At 40.5% G+C, this 21,159-nt stretch overlaps 1 protein-coding gene across 1 annotated transcript in view; it reads left to right on the forward strand.

Annotated features, from left to right (window-relative positions):
* The window catches only part of LOC115434546 (latent-transforming growth factor beta-binding protein 1-like), a 152,468-nt gene that overhangs the window by 116,288 nt on the left and 15,021 nt on the right, over positions 1-21,159 (forward strand). Inside the window, exons 7-11 of the mRNA XM_030156580.1 lie at positions 3,317-3,621; positions 5,786-5,888; positions 9,981-10,040; positions 18,435-18,646; positions 18,758-18,898. Coding sequence (XP_030012440.1) covers positions 3,317-3,621; positions 5,786-5,888; positions 9,981-10,040; positions 18,435-18,646; positions 18,758-18,898 — 821 coding nt within the window. The remainder of the gene's footprint in view (positions 1-3,316; positions 3,622-5,785; positions 5,889-9,980; positions 10,041-18,434; positions 18,647-18,757; positions 18,899-21,159) is intronic.

Here is a 21,159-nt window from a genome sequence, read left to right on the forward strand (position 1 = left end):
TTTTGGCTTAATTCAAGATTTTTTTTTTTACTTAATTGAAGATTTTTTTTTTTTCTTAATTCAAGCTTTTTTCCTTAATTCAAGCTACTTTGTTTTTTTCGCTTAATTCAATTCAAGACTTTGGAATTTTTGCACTTTGTAAATTCATCCCAGGGGTCGGATTGGAACCTTTGGTGGGACTCATTTGGCCCCCGGGCCACATGTTTGACAGCCCTGGAGTGGGCTGTCCGTCTGAGTGTCCCAGGTCCGTCTGCCCTGCCTCAGATCAGACATGTGACGGCCCACCACCGCTGGATCTGGTTCAGAGGAGGCTGGAGGCAGTGGGCTGTTTGGAATGTGGCAGTGCTCATTTCTCACACAGACTGTCTTGTTCTTAAAAATGTTACAGTACATAATGGAATCTATTTATTTATTTGCACATCACAAACAATAAGAAAAAAAAAAGAATTATGCAAGTAACACCGTTGTGCAGGAGAGGTTAGAAGCCAAAAAGGCTGATATAAATAAACACCTCTGCAAACCAATAAACTAAACACACAAAAAAGAAAAAAAGAATGAAAATTTGATATAATTAAAATAAAAAATCAAATGGTATAAAACACAACAGTTTTTCATAAATTAAAGTCCTTTTCATTTGTTTTTAACTCTTTAAGTCCCAGACAGTTAAGGGGCTAATAAGCCTTAAAAGTGCCACAGATTTTGGCCGTTTTTCAGTATTCCGCGTCGTTTTTATAATATTTGAAGAATCCTGCAGGAAACCGCTCGGTAACATCCGACCGATTGCTGATTAGATTCAAAACGCACCAGACGCAGCCGATTCATTATTGACCGTAATTTGCATAATTTATAATAATAATAATAATAATAATAATCTTTATTTATATAGCACTTTTCATACATTAAAAACTGTAGCACAAAGTGCTTTACATATCAGTTTAAAAATCAGTACCGCCCCCCACCCACACCCACCCACTCACCCGCACACACACACACACATACACACACACAGACACACACACACACATATACATGCAAACCCACAAGCTCACACATACTTAAGAAGACTGACTGAGCACGGGTAGACCAGAACAAAAATGTACAAGTAAAAGTAAAACATCAGTTTAGGAGGCGCTGTCTCAGGGAGCCATCCGCACCAGGAGGCAGCCGCCGACCCCGGCGACCAGGCACCAGCAACACAGCCCCGCATCCCAACTAGTGGGAGAGGGCCAACTGGGACCCCCACCCACCAGAAAGGAGCGGACCCCAGTGAGAGAAGGCGCCACAGCCCCCGGAGTCCACAGCCGCCCCCCGGCATGGAGGGCTCCCTCTGATGAAACACCAGAGAATAAGAAACATTAAAAAGATATAAAAATATTATTCGGTCGCGTGACCTCAAATTCCCGTCTGCTTGGTCTCAAAAGGGGGACACAGAAAGAACGTCATCGAAATGTGAGAAAGAAATGGGGGTGGATGGTTTGTTTGTACACAAATGTGGCGTGTTCTCCAAAGCCGATCTGATCGGCCCGTGGCACTGAAAGAGTTAAATAAGAATAAAGAAGATGTGGTCCATGATATTTTGAGAATACTGACTGGCAGAAGTTCGGCAGGAAGGAAGATCACATTAGTTAGATCACCACAGGTGTGAAACATGCGGTCCGGGGGCCACATCCAGCCCGCCAAAGGGTCCAGTCCGGCCCTGGGGATGAATTTGTCAAATGCAAAAATTAGAATAGAATAGATAGAATAGTCTTTAGTGTCATTGTACAGACAACGAAACTGAAAGTGCAAACCTTTAAAGTGCATTTAAAACATAAATAAATAATATAAAAACAACATACACCAACTGAACCAACAAGTATAAGAGCATTATAAAAAACTGTCAGATTTAAAATAAGACTAAAATTATTTGTGTACTGAGTTCAGTGCACAAATAGCATTAGCATAAAAACTGTTCCTGAGTCTGTTTGTTTTTGTTTTTTGCACTCTGTACTGCCTGCCTGATGGCAGCAGTTTTTACACTGAAGATATGAATCCTTTTAGTTCAGGTTCCACAAACAGACCAATTTAATCTCCGGTGGGTCGGATCAGTCAAATACTATCAGAATAACCGATAATTACTCACAAATCCACATTTTTTCCTTTATAAATGTAAACATTTTCATGTCATTTTACTGTATCTACACTAAAACAAACTGACATTTCACAAAAACGCAAAAAATCTGAACACATATGAACATTTGAAATATCTGAAGTGTAATTTTAATATTCTGTTTGTTATTAAATGTTTCGCGTATTCGTTGATCCACTGTATGTTTTAATTTAATGTGTAAATGATAAACTGAGACAGAATATTATTAAAATTACACTTAGTTTTCTTAAGAAATTTCAGTTTGTTCATGTTATTCATATTGTTTTAAAGAATAGCTGGTAGATGTAAACATTTTCATCACATAATTTAACTTTTTTCGCTCTAAAACACAGGTGTCAAACATGCGTCCTGGGGGCCAAATCCGGCCCTCCAAAGGGTCCAGTCCGGCCCTGGGGATGAATTTGTGAAATGTAAAAATTACACTAAAATATGAACAATCCTTTTAGTTCAGGTTCCACATTCAGACCAATTCAATCTCAAATGGGTCAGACCAGTAACATACGATCATAATAACACAGAAATAATGACAACGCCAAATGTTTCTGTTTGTAAATGTAAATATTTTCATGTATTTACACTAAAACAAAGTATAATTTCGCAAAAAATGTGAATAACCTGAACAAATATAAACAACCTGAAATGTTTTAAGAGAAGTACAATTTTAACAATATTCTGCCTGTTATTAACTGTTCTGTGTGTTTGTAGATCCACTGTGATCTGTACGTAACTGTACACTGTACACTGATTTTTTCAGTTTGTTCATGTTGTTCACATCTTCTGAAAGGATAGTTTGTAGATGTAAACCTTTTCATAATGTAAATTTACTTTTTTTTTTTCGCTCTAAAACATATAGAAAAGTTTGGAGTTGACATTATTTATATATTATTCTGTGATTATGTAACTGGTTGGGCCCACTGCAGATCAGATTTAGCTGAATGTGGAACTGAACTAACATGACTTTGACAGCCCTGAGTTAGAGTATGGTGTAGGATAATTATGAATAACAGAAGAAAACATAAAAAGTTCTGGAAAACTTTAGGAAGGTCATGAGTAAAGCCTTGGTCTGTGTGGTGTTCACTGACGGGTGCTGTGTTTGTGTGTGTTGTGTGTGTGCTGTGTTTGTTGTGTGTTGTATATGTTGTGTGTGTGTTGTGTGTGCGTCTCCAGTGTTCAGCCCCAGCTTCGTTAACATCCACATCAAACATCCTCCGGAGGCGTCGGTCCAGGTCCATCAGGTCTCTCAGCTGGACAACTACCACAACAACGGACGCACGCTCAAAGGCTCCCAGTCCGGCTCCGCCTCCGCCTCCTCCACGTACACCTACCACCACAGCGAGAGCAGCCAGAAGGTCCAGCACCACGGCTACAACGTGGTCTACCCCGGTCACCATGGATACCACGTCCCTCAGTACCAGCCGGTCTCATCCAAGAACACACTGGGCCGATGCTTCCAGGAGACGGCGGGCAGTCAGGTAGGCACTGCCGCCGCAAAAAAGGACCAACCAACATGTCAGTGAACATTAGGGCTGTGTAAGAACCTGGTGATACAATACAAATCACAATACTAGGATCGCAATTCGATATATGACGATATATCGTGATACTGTTAAAAAGGCAATTTTTTGTTTGTTTCTTTTTTTTAATGATTATTTCCTTGAAGAATTGAATTCCACCAGAAATCTGCACAAATACTAAACACATTTTTATTTGATCCCAACAGGATCTAATGTTCTATCACCAAATGTTCAAACTGTGTTCAAACTGAAATTCTGTTTCACAGACATTCCAGTTTCAGATCCTGTTTAAATGTTCAGATTCTATTAGTTCACAACTAACATCAGAACAGGATTTGAGTTCAATCCAAACAAAGGAACCAACATTATTGAATATAAGAGTGTTAAATGTCACGCCCCGGCCTAGGGGTTCACCAGGGCCAACATAATATGCTCTACTTTGTCTCCTCCCAGCTCCTAAGCACACACGTCAGTCAAAAACTAAAGTTCACAATATTTATTTTTTTACAACTAAAGAAGGGTTAGGGGAGGGTGCGGCTAAAACAACAAACAAAATATCTTCTTCACAGTTCAAACTAAATTGCCTACTCCAAAATAAATGCAAGAAATAAAATACAGAAAACTAACCTAAACTCCCTAAGACAAAACAGGAGAAAACATGAAAATAAAAGAGCCGACCTCCTCTACCAGGAAAAAGGATCGATTTACAAAAACTCTATTTCCAACTATCTACAAATACAAATTATCACATGAAGGCACGAAGACTGACAACCACACACAGAAAACACAGTTGGGAGCTGGCAGTAGACAAGGAGAGAGAGAACGGCTGGTCCAGGGCCATTTAAAGGGGCCGGGCAATCACACTCCACCAATCAGCTTCCTGCAAAAACAAAAGACACAAGACACACACAGCACACCTACAGGACAGGGGGAGAACGCACTACACAGAAAACATATACATATAAACACAAATAGACAAATTATGACCCAGGGTGACAACATATATAAACAAAAAAGAAGAACAAAAAACAAAACTGAACCTCCACAGTATCTGCATTTGAATAAATACCTAAAAATATCCATACAGTACTTTTTAATATCGATACAGTATTGTGAAATGAAATATGGTGATATATTGCAGAACTGATATTTTCTTCCACCCTTGGTGAACGTGTCATCTAATCTGGACTCAAACAGACCCAGGCCTTCTGTTGTGGCAGTTCCAAAGTCTGTTTTTCTCTAGATTTAACTTTTCTTAAGTGATTTATCACCATCTATTATAACAATATCCTCTGTGTTTTGCATTTTTCAGTGAAAATCTGGTATTTTCCTCTTATTTAATGTAGTGACCATATACTTTACTCATCGTACTGAGATTATATTTGAGGGTTATTGTATCAACAACAGATAAAACTGAATAAACAGTGTCTTTTTCAGTCCAGTCTGTCATTAACTGAACATAAACACAGTGTGTCCATCCACTGGCATTGATGTTGGAGATGATGGTGTTTCCATGGTAACTACGGAGCCTCTGAACGTCCTAATGGGTCATATCTGATGCAAGGTTATTATCATTAATGAAAACTAATGAAATGACGAAAACTAGAATTGTAAAAACATTTTCGTTAACTGAAATAAATAAAAACTATAATTAAAAGAAAAAAATGATAACTAACTGAAACTGTATTGTGTGTTTATAAAACTAACTAAAACGGATAAAAATTATGGATAAAATTCCCTTCGTTTTCGTCTTTGTCAGTGTCGGATTGATATAAAATGGATTTCTTTGTCTCTCAGTTTTCTGTGCTGTCTCCATACGACACTTTTTGCTCCGTCACTTGTGTTCACTTGTGGTTTCCAGTCGTCTTCTGGTCCCCACTCTACCTGGAAACATCAGGTCCAAACCAACATGTACAGACAGTGAAAACCAAGTGTGCTCTAATAACCAAACATGTAAAATAGTCCAGTCCATGTGTAGAATGTCCTGTCGGACATGGCTCTTGGATAAATCAGTGCCGTTCATTCTCTTCTGTTTCTCGGAGGTTGTGTGGTTCAGGTGTAGAGCAGACAGATTTGGACTCATGTGTGTGTGTCCTTTTACATGTCGTCTTCTGTGGGTCAGTGTGGGAAGCTTCTACCTGGTCTCACCAAACAGGACCAGTGCTGTGGGATCATGGGGACGTCCTGGGGCTTCCACAAATGCCAGAAGTGTCCAAAGAAACCATGTGAGTACATCCAAAGTCCACCTGGAACACTTTAAACCCTGAAACTCTGTCCTTATTTATTCACTTCAATTTGTATTTTATTGCCAAATGTACAAAGAAAAGGTTTTCAGTGGTTTCACAACCAGTGGAATTGTATTTTATAAATATTTGCAATAATGAACATGCATTATTATTATTATTATTATTATTATTATTATTATTATTATTATTATTATTATTATTATTATTACACTGCAGAAAAGGCCTATACAAAAATAAGAAAATTAAACTCATTACTGGTTTAAAATGTTTTGTTTCAAGTAAAACCATCTGCCAGTGCAGCAGGAAAAAACTGCACTCATCAGGTTTTCTTAAAATAAGAAAATATTATAAATATTATTATAGAATGATCAAATTCTTATTTTAAGTAGAACACACTTGTTTCAGAACTGCATAAAGCCAGTTCAAATGTGTTGAGGGTAAACAGTTCCTGTGTCCTCCATCCTTATCTTCCTACAGTGGAGCTGGTTTTATGATAAATATTGTTTAAATTAGTTGTAATATCTCAGTGGGGTAGAGCAAGAAGAAAAATCTTGAAAGAAATCAAATCATCTGAACAAGATTAAGACTCAATAATTAAATAAATGTAAAAAAAATATATATCTTTCAAGATAAATATTCCAGATTCAAGTCACTTTATCTAAGTCAGATTTTCCTTTTTTGCAGCGTATTATTATTATTATTATTATTATTATTATTATTATTATTATTATTATTATTATTATTATTATTATTATTATTATACCAGGAACTCCATCCATTTTAGATTTTTCTCCATCTTGCCTTTATATACTATATAAACAAATGTTTACTATTCCCATGTTTGGGATCTGTTTTTTCTGCACAACTTCATCTATATCATCTGTTTATTATTTTTTCACTTTAACCTACTATAAAAACATAAAAGGACAAAAAACACACAAAAAATATAAAATCTGATTTGAAAAATGTATATACTTTATTTCATAAATAACACACAGATGCTTAACGAACCTTTTCAAAGACTTTAAAAGTGAATATTGGTTCCAAATATTAGGTATAGAAAATTAAAATTGTAATAAATTCAAACTCTACTCAAATATTTGACATAAAAGCAGATCTTTTCATAGAGTGTTTTCCCCTAAAAGTGTGATAATCAAACACAGTTATCATGAGAATTAGAATTTAAATGGTAATACTAACCGTCTGCAGTTTTACTGCTGTTTATTGTTATACTAGTAATCGTTACATCCCTAATTGAATGTATTATCAAAGGCTCACACCATCATTTTGAACTTTAACCTTCTGATCAGAGCAGTGTGTGATGGTTGAAGTAGTTCCAGCATGTGTGTAGTTTGTATTCTGGTTGGACTGGCGTCCACACACAGGACTCTTCCAGTCAGTTCTTCACTCCCTTATGTCCAGAACAGTTCTGCTCATCGGGGTGGAGGTGGGGGTGGGGGGTCCGTGTGTTTGAGCAGCGGTTCATGTGTTGAAGGTCAATGTGTTTCCATTAAGGATGTAACGATTACCGGTATATAATTTTTTTTCAAAATACAACTTGGTTAAATTATTTCAGTGTGTGTATTAGTTGTTTTTTGAACATTTTGAGCACAATTTCAACAATACCATGATAATAATGATAACTGTGATAATTTTGGTCACAATAACCGTGATATGAAATTTTCATATGGTTCCATCCCTAGTTTCCATGTCATACTTTTGCTCTTTTGAATGGGGGGGGGGTACTGAAGGGATGTAGTTCTATAAAGGGACAAAGGTTGAATAGTCAGCGACGACATAAAAAGCCCGGCCTCATTCAGACTGACCCCCCCTCCAACCACACACACTGTATCTGGGTAACAAGTCCTTTAAAAAGAGCTGTGGAGCAGGACCCCCCCCACCCCCACCCCCCAGGCATTTACTGCTTTTCCTTCTCTAGAAATAACTCCACAGTGAAAGTCACCTGCCTTTTCATGCTCGGAGCAGCACAAGGCTCGTCTAACCAGTCCTACTGACTGTAGCTCAGCGTCTTTATTTTGCTGTTGAAGACAGTGACAGTCAGAGGATCTACACTACAGCAGGGGGTCAAACTCATGTTAGTTCAGTTCCACATTCAGCTAAATCTGATCTGCAGTGGGCCGGACCAGTAAAATAATATAAATAAGAATAAAATATAAATAATGTCAACTCCAAACTTTCCTCTATGTTTTAGAGCGAAAAAAGTACAATTATGCGATGAGAATGTTTCCATCTACCAACTATCCTTTAAAACAATGTGAATAACATGAACAAACTGAAATTTCTGAAGAAAATTAAGTGTAATTTTAATAATATTATGTCTCAGTTTATCATTTTAACATTAAATTAAAATGTACAGTGGATCAACGAATACACAAAACATTTAATAACAAACAGAATATTGGTAAAATTACACTTCAGACATTTCAAAATGTTCGTATTTGTTCAGGTTTTTTGCGTTTTTGTGAAATGTCAGTTTGTTTTAGTGTAAATACAGTAAAATGACATGAAAATGTTTATATTTATAAAGGACAAAATGTGGATTTGTGAGTAATTATAGGTTATTATGATAGTATTTGACTGATCCAACCCAGTGACATTATTTATATTTTATTCTGTTATTATTTCACTGGTCCAGCCCACTGCAGATTAAATTTAGCTGAATGTGGACCCTGAAAGAAAATGAGTTTGACAGCCCTGCTGATATACTGTGTGTGGTGTATTAGGTGATAAGGATAGGTTAAAAAAATAAACTTTTGCTTCTAGCCTGTTCCTTTTTTGGTTTTCATGTTTATTACAATTAAAGTACTGAGTACAATGATTGATGTAAAACTAAAAATGAATTCATTCATTCATTCATTCAAACTAAAGACAGTGCATTACCATTAATTTAAAAGCAATGTTAAACGATGTAAAAAGTTAATGCATGAACTAATCAAAGAAAAGACAGCAGAGACAGCACACGATGGTGGTAACAAACAAAGACTAAGAGGTGAACAGGAGCTGGTACCGCAGCAGCTCCATTAATCTGGACAAATAAGAAGTCAAAGTGTAAATCTGTACACAGAGCAGCTGCTGCTGAGGCACCGGCCGAGAGGTGGTACCAAATACCTGAAAGCAGATTGATAAGTTACTCAACTGAGGAACAAGGCCACACTTGTTTGAGCGCCAAAGCCAATGTATTTACCAGCAACTGGTGGCACAATGGAGCGATTGACTGGAAAGGAAACAAAAAGACCCAAACGCTGCTCCTGCTTTTGTCCTGCGGGGTTCACAACCTGGTTCTGCTGCAAAATATTAACGATCTGATGCAAAAAAAGCACAACAACAACGTCTATTATTTCTAAGCTCTATCTGTGCCTGTCAAAAGGCAAAGGAAAGTCAACAGATTATATTAAAAAAAGATGGGAGAGAGAATTGAATATTGTTCTATCATGTGGACCATGGGACAGTTTGTGTGAATCTGCTGCTTCTACCTCCTCTTCTTTTGTCGGAAAAATTTAGTACGGTTCTTTATAACACCAAAACCAAGGTTCTAATAGTTTTGGATTTTTCATTCTAGTTTAGTTTTATTTAGTTTTGACTTTTTTTTCTCTAATTCATTTAGTTTTAATTCGTTTTTAGAGCAGGTTTGCTAGTTTTTGTTATTTTCTAAATGTTTAGTTTAGTTTTAGTTTAGTCGTCTCTTTTCTTCTCTGTCGTCATGTGTTCACTTGTGGTTTCCAGTCGTCTTCTGGTCCCCACTCTACCTGGAAACATGGAGACTAAAGCAGCAGAGTCCTGTCTGGGATTTATTTGAATACGACGACAGAGAAGAAGAGAAAAGAGACGACTAAATTAAAACTAAACTAAAACTAAGCATTTAGAAAATAATGAAAACTCATAAAAAATAGAAAACCTGCTCTAAAAACGAATTAAAATGAACTGAATTAGAGAAAAAAAACTAAATAAAACAAAACTAGAATGAAAAACCCAAAACTATTCGAACCTCACTTCCAGTGTCTGTGATGAGACTAAAATGTGTGCCCTCTTTTCTGTTTCCTCTCTTCGCAGTTATTCCTCTGATAGATTGTCCTCAGGGCTACAAACGAGTCAACAGCTCTCACTGCCAAGGTAAGAGTCTGTGTGGGAACTTCAGCGGGGTCCTTTCCTCCTAATCCTGTGTCTCCGAAGCTCATGTCCCCATGAAATTACAAATCCAGTTCCGTTTAGTTATGAAGGTAAAACACATCCTGCATCTGTTTTATTACACATATTTTCAGTCCTGTCAATAAGTTACAGCAAAATATAAATCAGGGGTGTCAAACATGCGTCCCGGGGCCCAAATCTGGCCCCCAAGGGTTCCAATCCGACCCCTGGGATGAATTTACAAAGTACAAAAATTCATGTCAAACTCATTTTAGTGTCGGTTCCACATCCAGACCAATCTGATCTACAGGCAAATAATAACAGAAGAAGAACCCACAAAAAAGAACGACTGCAGATTTACTACTGGGTTTGATGGAAAAAATAATATTACATTATGTCTGTAAATAATGACAACTTGAAATTTTTTTCTTGTTTTAGTGCAAAAAATAACATTAAAGTATGAAAATATTGACATTTACAAACTATCCTGTAACAATAAAATGTGAATAACCTGAAATATCTGTATTAAATTCAGCCCAATTTGAACTCTTTTCTGCCTGTTCCTCAGTGTTTAGTGTCGTTGTAGTTGTAGTTGAGGCATAATATTGTTAAAATTGCACTTTTTTTTTGAGGAAATTTCAGTTTTTTCAGGTTATTCACATCTTTTTTATTTGGATAGTTTATAAAAGTAAGTATTTTCATAATTTAATGGGCTTTTTTGCACTAAAACAAAGACAAAAATTTGCAGTTGTCATTATTTCTAGGTTCTTCTGTTCTTATTTGACTGGTTCGGTCCACTGCAGATTAAATCGAGCTGAATGTGGAACCTGAAAGAACATGAGTTTGAGAACCCTGATACAGACAAGAAAAGCACTTGGAGACTGCAGACCTCCGCCAAGACAGACCTGCTGTCTGTTGTCTGTGTGACCCGCCCTTTTACAAAAACCAGATGTGGAAGTGTACAGTCAGTATAGTGGCAGGATGACAGTCTGTAAAACTACACCATTCAGTCAGGAGGTTCAGTCTTTGGTGGCCGACGTAAAAATTCAGCATGAGTTTGACGAGACAGCACGCAACGAGCGAGTTTATCAGCAACTCTGAGCAGACGACACGGAAGTAACACACTGCATCACCATGACGACCAGGTACTGTAAAGTGGGTAGTATCCTGTAATGGAATAGGACCTGGTACCAGAGTCGAGTCGAGCTGAGTCGAGTCGAGCCAGTTCCATGTAGTGGAAACGTGACAGAACATTCATACTTCCCCAAGTACTTTGCGGTTGGCTAGCTTGACAACTGTTGAGAACAAATGCCAGCAGAAGCTGTCACGAGACTATCTATGGTAGCCCATAAGTGATAAAGATCCCACTATAATGGACGTTCTGTATCCGGCACGTGTCCCGTGTCCCGATGTTGCAGCACAGGAGGACGTTTGTACGGGTTTTCCTCAGCCTTCACAGGACCAATCGCCGCCAAACTCACCAAATGAATAGAAACATTACCCGACTATCTACTAGGCACAATTTTATGTCCGTATTCAAATGTTGTGAGGTATTCTGGGAGATTTTATCTGTCCTGGCTCACTCAGCCAGGCACGAGAGATGTGACTTTCGCGGATGAGTCGACACTTTTCAACGGCTCTTTTAACTGAACGATAAGAACCGATTTGTTGCGAGCCCTTTGTTTACGAGCCGTTCTTCTGTTCAAACCCCCCACACTGCCTTCACGCTTCACCTGTGTGTCCATGAGTCTGAGTTGTCCACGCCCCCTTCACCTGAACCACTAATGACATCTGCGAGTTTGAGTTGTCCCAGCACAACACATGCACTTGAACGCAGCTACGTGCGCAGCTAATTTAGGGGAGGAGTTTTCAGCTAATTTAGGGGAGGAGTTATCAGCTAATTTAGGGGAGGAGTTATCAGTGAGTCCGACTGACTGGACTGGAGACATTTACTGCTGTATCCAGGAGTGACTGGAAAAAGTGGAGATGTGGGATTAACTGGAGGAGCATCTGCTTCTATAAATGCACATATGCATTCATGTGGTGGAAACGCCGGGCCCTGGTGGACCCCAGCCGGGCCCTGGTGGACCCCATCCAGACCCTGGTGGACCCCAGCCGGGCCCTGGTGGACCCCATCCAGACCCTGGTGGACCCCAGCCAGGCCCTGGTGGACCCCATCCAGACCCTGGTGGACCCCAGCCGGACCCTGGTGGACCCCATCCGGACCCTGGTGGACCCCAGCCGGGCCCTGGTGGACCCCAGCCGGGCCCTGGTGGACCCCAGCCTCACCACAGTCCTGGTCTTCAGTACCTGTCTGCTGTTCTACTCTATGCAAAGGGCCGTGAAACACGCTCAGAAATCAGTTTCCTTTTACATATTTGAAGGTTTTTCAAAAAACTAAGGCAATAATTACTTTCCCTGGTAACTAATTAAATTTATGAAGGAGTAATACCATTACTAATTCTATTACTTTTTTGGAAAAGTTATTAGTAACTGTAACTAATTACTCTTTTCGAAGTTATTTGCCCAACACTGGCTGTTCTGCTGCCGTTCAGGACGTTTCTACTGTTAGCAGATGATGCTCTGCTGTGAAGGCTACAGTTCACTACCGCTGGATGAATGTAATCCTGCTTGACAGGCCAAACAAATACATGCTCTTCCCTTCATTCCTTGCATGTTGGCTCAAATTATTACCCGCACAATGCATGATTAAATGGTAGTTTACAAATGGACAGTGGTGGCAGACAACTTCTACTTGTCATGCTATCATACAATGGCACCACGGGTACAATGCCACTAGTAAATATAGTAAAAATGTGGCAAGACTTAGCAAAATCGTACGTTTGAGAACTTTGTGTGGGCCACACTAATACTAAACTTTGATGTCAAGTAGGAGGCCACAATATATCCCACGGGCCGCGAGTTTGAGACCCCTGATTTACAGGGTCTTCCTTTCCGACATCTAGTGTCTCCTCTACTATACCTTGTGTTCCAAAGCGAGGTGTAACCAGATAAAATAGTAAAGACTTCTGGACTTTCAGGACACGGATAACATGGAGGTCCACTAAGGCCGGCTGTCAGCAGCCTCTTAATCAAACTGAATCAAAAGCTTTTTTCCTTTCACCTGTGAGCTGGGATGTCCTGGTGGGATTACAGACATGAGTCACAGTCTGTTATCTGAGCCAAGGCTGCTCTCACTGAAGGGCTCGGACTGTAGAAACCACAACATATTTTACAGTTCAGTTCAAAAGACAACCTACAGTGAGTGGGACCGGACAGGAAGGACTTCTGACGTCCACCACTGACTGCAACACCCAGGGCAGAATAGGTTTGGATTTTTCATTCTAGTTTAGTTTGATTTAGTTTGGACTTTTTTTCTCTAATTCAGTTCATTTTAATTCGTTTTTAGAGCAGGTTTGATAGTTTTTATTAGTTTTCATTTTTTTCTAAATGCTTAGTTGTAGTTTAGTTGTAATTTAGTGGTCTCCATGTTCCAGGTAGAGTGGGGACCAGAAGACGACTGGAAACAAAGAGTGAACACAAGTGACGGAGCAAAAAGTGTCGTATGGAGACAGCACAGAAAACTGAGAGAGACAAAGAAATCGATTTCGTATCAATCCGACATTGACAAAGATGAAAACTGAGGGAATTTTATCCATAATTTTTATCTGTTTTAGTTAGTTTTGTAAACACACAATACAGTTTCAGTTAGGTATTGTTTTTTTCTTTTAATTTTAGTTTTATTTATTTCAGTTAATGAAAATGTGTTTAGAATTCTAGTTGTCGTCATTTCATTAGTTTCGTTAACGATAATAACCTCACTGCACACAAGGTCCACTCAACCGTTTGGGATTATTCAGCAGCGACTCAAGTCTGAGTTGTTGTGTTTTAAAAAAAGACAAACATATCAGAGACATTTAGTTCTAGATGTCCGTCTGGCAGTGCTTCAGTGGTGTTTTACATAAATCTGAACCAGCCCACTGTAATTTAAGTCAAAGGACGTCAAAGAGGCTCCGTTCACACAGCAGGTCTGAATGCACAATTTGGATTTTTTGGTGAAATCTGATTTTTCTGTGTTGGTTCATATTCTACATTAAATGCAACTTCTATCAGTGTTGAGTCTGAATTGAATGTGACCCTGAAGTGACCCACATGCACTGAAGAGGTCCTGAAGTGACCCACATACACTGAAGAGGTCCTGAAGTGACCCACATGCACTGAAGAGGTCCTGAAGTGACCCACATGCACTAAAGAGGTCCTGAAGTGACCCACATGCACTAAAGAGGTCCTGATGGAACATGTGACCACGCAGACACACACTGTGTTTACAGAAGGAAATATGGTTTTCCTCCTCTCCTCCTCCTGGGACGGAGAATGGTGACGTTTGTCGCATTTCAATGACGTAAAGGTCGGATAAATGTGACCTGGACATTCAGACTGAAGTCACATTGGAAAATATCAGATACATATCAGATGTAGAACCACATATGACAGTGGTCTGGGTCAGATTTAGAACCACATATGACAGTGGTCTGGGTCAGATTTAGAACCACATATGACAGTGGTCTGGGTCAGATTTAGGACCACATATGACAGTGGTCTGGCTCAGATGTAGGACCACATATGACAGTGGTCCGGGTCAGATTTAGGACCACATATGACAGTGGTCCGGGTCAGATTTAGGGCCACATATGACAGTGGTCTGGGTCAGATTTAGGACCACATATGACAGTGGTCTGGGTCAGATTTAGGACCACATATGACAGTGGTCTGGCTCAGATGTAGGACCACATATGACAGTGGTCCGGGTCAGATTTAGGGCCACATATGACAGTGGTCCGGGTCAGATTAAGGGCCACATATGACAGTGGTCTGGGTCAGATTTAGAACCACATATGACAGTGGTCTGGGTCAGATTTAGGGCCACATATGACAGTGGTCTGGGTCAGATTTAGAACCACATATGACAGTGGTCTGGGTCAGATTTAGGACCACATATGACAGTGGTCTGGCTCAGATGTAGGACCACATATGACAGTGGTCCGGGTCAGATTTAGGACCACATATGACAGTGGTCCAGGTCAGATTTAAGACCACATATGACAGTGGTCCGGGTCAGATTTAGGGCCACATATGACAGTGGTCTGGGTCAGATTTAGGACCACATATGACAGTGGTCTGGGTCAGATTTAAGACCACATATGACAGTGGTCCGGGTCAGATTAAGGGCCACATATGACAGTGGTCTGGGTCAGATTTAGAACCACATATGACAGTGGTCTGGGTCAGATTTAGGACCACATATGACAGTGGTCTGGGTCAGATTTAGAACCACATATGACAGTGGTCTGGGTCAGATTTAGGACCACATATGACAGTGGTCCGGGTCAGATTTAGGGCCACATATGACAGTGGTCTGGGTCAGATTTAGGACCACATATGACAGTGGTCTGGCTCAGATGTAGGACCACATATGACAGTGGTCCGGGTCAGATTTAGGGCCACATATGACAGTGGTCCGGGTCAGATTAAGGGCCACATATGACAGTGGTCTGGGTCAGATTTAAGACCACATATGACAGTGGTCTGGGTCAGATTTAGGGCCACATATGACAGTGGTCCGGGTCAGATTAAGGGCCACATATGACAGTGGTCTGGGTCAGATTTAAGACCACATATGACAGTGGTCCGGGTCAGATTTAAGACCACATATGACAGTGGTCTGAGTCAGATTTAGGGCCACATATGACAGTGGTCCGGGTCAGATTTAAGACCACATATGACAGTGGTCCGGGTCAGATTAAGGGCCACATATGACAGTGGTCTGGGTCAGATTTAAGACCACATATGACAGTGGTCCGGGTCAGATTTAAGACCACATATGACAGTGGTCTGAGTCAGATTTAGGGCCACATATGACAGTGGTCCGGGTCAGATTTAGGGCTACATATGAAAGTGGTCTGGGTCAGATTTAGGACCACATATGACAGTGGTCTGGGTCAGATTTAGGGCCACATATGACAGTGGTCTGGGTCAGATTTAAGACCACATATGACAGTGGTCTGGGTCAGATTTAGGGCCACATATGACAGTGGTCCGGGTCAGATTAAGGGCCACATATGACAGTGGTCTGGGTCAGATTTAGGACCACATATGACAGTGGTCCGGGTCAGATTTAAGACCACATATGACAGTGGTCTGAGTCAGATTTAGGGCCACATATGACAGTGGTCTGGGTCAGATTTAGGGCCACATATGACAGTGGTCTGAGTCAGATTTAGGGCCACATATGACAGTGGTCCGGGTCAGATTTAGGACCACATATGACAGTGGTCCGGGTCAGATTTAGGGCCACATGTGACAGTGGTCCAGGTCAGATTTAGGGCCACATATGACAGTGGTCCAGGTCAGATTTAGGGCCACATATGACAGTGGTCCGGGTCAGATTTAGGGCCACATATGACAGTGGTCCGGGTCAGATTTAGGACCACATATGACAGTGGTCCGGGTCAGATTTAGGGCCACATATGACAGTGGTCCGGGTCAGATTTAAGACCACATATGACAGTGGTCTGAGTCAGATTTAGGGCCACATATGACAGTGGTCCGGGTCAGATTTAGGGCCACATGTGACAGTGGTCCAGGTCAGATTTAGGGCCACATATGACAGTGGTCCGGGTCAGATTTAGGACCACATATGACAGTGGTCCGGGTCAGATTTAGGGCCACATATGACAGTGGTCCGGGTCAGATTTAGGGCCACATATGACAGTGGACCGGGTCAGATTTAGGGCCACATATGACAGTGGTCCGGGTCAGATTTAGGGCCACATATGACAGTGGTCCGGGTCAGATTTAAGACCACATATGACAGTGGTCCGGGTCAGATTTAGGGCCACATATGACAGTGGTCCGGGTCAGATTTAAGACCACATATGACAGTGGTCCGGGTCAGATTTAGGGCCACATATGACAGTGGTCCGGGTCAGATTTAGGGCCACATATGACAGTGGTCCGGGTCAGATTTAGGGCCACATATGACAGTGGTCCGGGTCAGATTTAAGACCACATATGACAGTGGTCCGGGTCAGATTTAGGACCACATATGACAGTGGTCCGGGTCAGATTTAGGGCCACATGTGACAGTGGTCCGGGTCAGATTTAGGACCACATATGACAGTGGTCCGGGTCAGATTTAAGACCACATATGACAGTGGTCCGGGTCAGATTTAAGACCACATATGACAGTGGTCCGGGTCAGATTTAGGGCCACATATGACAGTGGTCCGGGTCAGATTTAGGGCCACATGTGACAGTGGTCCGGGTCAGATTTAGGGTAAGGTGATCCCTTGCGCCCCTTCAACTTGTGGAAAACCAGTCTAATGTCTGTGCTATAACTTGTATATTACAATGTTCTTTATTTTCCTAGGTGTATATTACATTATTATTATATTAGTATGTTCTGTTAACATGTGACTTTCTGCAGCTGGACTCTGCAGACCTGAAAACAGGAGGTTTCTGTGTTCTGTGTAAGCGGTCCTGTGTGTCTCCAGCTAATGTTGATAAATGTTAACCCTTAGGTGTTTGGAACACATAATGACTGTAATGCCTCTGTTAATAGGAGTTCGATTAGTGCTGTTCTTTACAGTCTGTGTTCAGCCTAATGTCTAATGTATAATATGTGTGTATTGTCATTAGAGATGGAACCATATGAACATTTCATATCACAGTTATCATTATCACGGTATTGTTGAATTTGTGCTCAGACTCTTCAAAAAGTACTAATACACACACTGAAATAATTTAACCAAGTTGTATTTTGAAAAAACAAAAAAAAAAAAATAGACACAATGTCCCTTCTGTGTCAGAAACATTCCAATATTAACCCTTAGTGGTCTGAGTCTATTTTGTCTGTTTTTCAGTCCTTTTGATTTTGCCTTTATATACTATAGAAACAAATGTTTACTATACCCATGTTTGGGATCTGTTTTTTCAGCACAACTTCATCTATACCATCTATTAACGAACCTTTTCAAAGACTTTAAAAGTGAATATTGGTTCCAAATATTAGGTATAACAAAACAAAATTGTAATAAATTAAAACTCTACTCAAATATTTGACATAAAAGCAGATCTTTAAATAGGGTTTTTTCAAACACGGTTATCATGAGAATTAGAATTTAAACGGTACTACTAACCGTCTGCAATTTTACCACAGTTTATCGTTATACCGATGATCGTTACATGCCTAATTGTCACCATGGAAATGGTTTTTATTCTGGAAAGAATAGCTGTTTCATTATGGAAGTGAAATGTGTCACCATCCAATTTAAGAGAATTCCTTTGCATTAATCATTGTGTCCTTATTTTGATGGACAGATTTGGACGAGTGCCAGCTGCAGGGGGTGTGTCCTAATGGGAACTGTGTGAACACCGTGGGCAGCTACAGGTGCATGTGTAAACCTGGATACATGCCCGACTCCACGCTCAGCACCTGCATACGTAAGTACATCCTCAACACCCCCCCGCTGCATCTGTGTTGTGGCTTCTCATTCATTATTGGACACATTTGTTGTCAGTCTGAGATGGAGGTTTGACACAAATGAATGTGTTACATTTGCATGGCGGCTGTGGACAGGTGGAGCCGCACAAACAAAAGCTTTCCTGTCACTTTGACACTTTCCATCGCTTTGTGACAAAAGACGTGGCAAATGTGTTTTCCATCTGCCACCGATCTGCCCGTAACAAGGATGGCTTCAGAAGCAGCACTGAGACATGTGATCAGGGTGGGATATGACTGCACCACCCAGCAGCCAGCATGGAGGACGCATGATGCATCCTGGGTAATGAGTATGGACAGCACAGTGGAAACCCAACAGAGGGAGGGGCCAAAGAGAGCAGACAGACAGGGGAGGGAGGAGCCAAAGAGAGCAGGCAGACAGAGGAGGGAGGAGCCAAAGAGAGCAGACAGACAGGGAGGGAGGAGCCAAAGAGAGCAGGCAGACAGAGGAGGGAGGAGCCAAAGAGAGCAGACAGACAGGGGAGGGAGGAGCCAAAGAGAGCAGGCAGACAGAGGAGGGAGGAGCCAAAGAGAGCAGACAGACAGGGGAGGGAGGAGCCAAAGAGAGCAGGCAGACAGAGGAGGGAGGAGCCAAAGAGAGCAGACAGACAGGGGAGGGAGGAGCCAAAGAGAGCAGGCAGACAGGGGAGGGAGGAGCCAAAGAGAGCAGACAGACAGGGTAGGGAGGAGCCAAAGAGAGCAGGCAGACAGAGGAGGGAGGGGCCAAAGAAGCTTTATATACTATATAACAAATGTTTACTATACCCATGTTTGGGGTCTGTTTTTTCAGCACAACTTCATCTATATCATCTGTTTATTATTTTTTTACTTTAACCTACTATAAAAACACAAAAGGACAAAAAAACACAAAAAAATATAAAATCCAATTTGAAAAATGTATATAATTTATTGCATAAATAACACACAGATGCTTAACGAACCTTTTCACAGACTTTAAAGGTGAATATTGGTTCAAATATTAGGTATAGAAAACCAAAATTGTAATAAATTCAAACTCTACTCAAATATTTGACATAAAAGCAGAACTTTCCATAGGGTTTTTCCCCTAAAAGTGCAGTAATCAAACACAGTTATCATGAGAATTAGAATTTAAATGATAATACTAACCGTCTGCAATTTTACCGGCATTTTATTATACCGGTAATCGTTACATCCCTAATTGTGATTAAATATAAGTAAATGATATTGTGGTCTTATTATGGGATAGATGGTGTCCTAGTTTTAATGTAATTTTGTCTTTTATTGCAATAACAACAGGCTAAGGAATAAGAAAACAGCCTCAGAGGAATCCTCCGTCAATATACGCGAACACCAGATTCTGCTGTGATGGTTCCCTGTGTCTGGTTTTCCTTTTTGGTTTTTTGTTTTGTTTGTCATCTTCACCCTTTTGTAAAAGACCTGCAGACCCCCCCCCGTCCTGCCTCTCCTCAGGCTGGCAGGGCCGTTCTCCCTCCTCCTCCTCAGACTGTTGCAGTGTGCTTTGGCCTCCTGCAGGTCTCTGTCGTTAACCTCGCTCTTATCGCTCCGTCATTAACTCCGGATCGCTGCAGTGATAGTTTCCTTCTCCTGGCAGATCCAGTCCTTTCTCCAGTGAACAGCCGCTCATTTCTTGGTTACCTGCCTGACCGAGGCCCTCCCTCCTCCTAGGTCCGAATTTTACCAGATGCTCGACAGTAGGAAGAGTCCTGGTGGTTTCAGACTTCTGCCATACAACTAGAATGGAGTTAACTGTGCTCCTGGGAACTTTACACACTGAAGCATTTATTTATTTATTTATTTCCTTTTCCTTCAATTTATTGACACAGTTACATTCCACAAATCGGTGGTCTTTTTGGATTAGGATTCATTAGGTTTGATATTGTATTAATCATGTAAAAATAAGGGTTTTGTCAGGTTAAGGGAACACACACATCTATGAGAAACATCTACGTTTCTCTGATCCTATTCTGTTTGCACTCATTTGTTAGCTTATTACTGTGATGTAGAATAAACGCTTACATTAAAAATATTGAATTGTTTTCCTGGACACATTAGTCTTTCCGTCATAGTAGGATCCAGAACTGAAATTGTGTCACTCTGGCCCACTGAAACCCGGTTTAAATCTGTGGCGTAAACTTTGTCAAATCAGTAACATTTTGATGAAACCGTGTCACCGAGCACATTTTACAATATTTTTGGCAAAAGTTTTATTTTATGCACTCATCATCCGTACTATGCTTAAGTACTTACAAATACCTGCTGATATAAGATCAGATAAGATCAAATCAAATCAAAAAGCACTATATAAATAAAATTATATAGCGCCAAATCATAATAAAAGTTCTCTCATGACACTTTATACATAGAGTTGGTCCAAAACCAGACTGAAGCCAATTTACAGAAACCAACAGAATCCTCCAGGAGTAAACACTAGTGAGTGGAGACAGTGGAAGGAAAAGTACCTTTAACAGCAGAAACCTGGAGGCAGAACCAGACTGAGGAGGATGGACGAGTGACAGGAGAGTGACAGCAAACTGAGGAGAG

Source organism: Sphaeramia orbicularis, chromosome 15 (assembly GCF_902148855.1).
Source record: "Sphaeramia orbicularis chromosome 15, fSphaOr1.1, whole genome shotgun sequence".
Classification (NCBI taxonomy): domain Eukaryota; kingdom Metazoa; phylum Chordata; class Actinopteri; order Kurtiformes; family Apogonidae; genus Sphaeramia; species Sphaeramia orbicularis.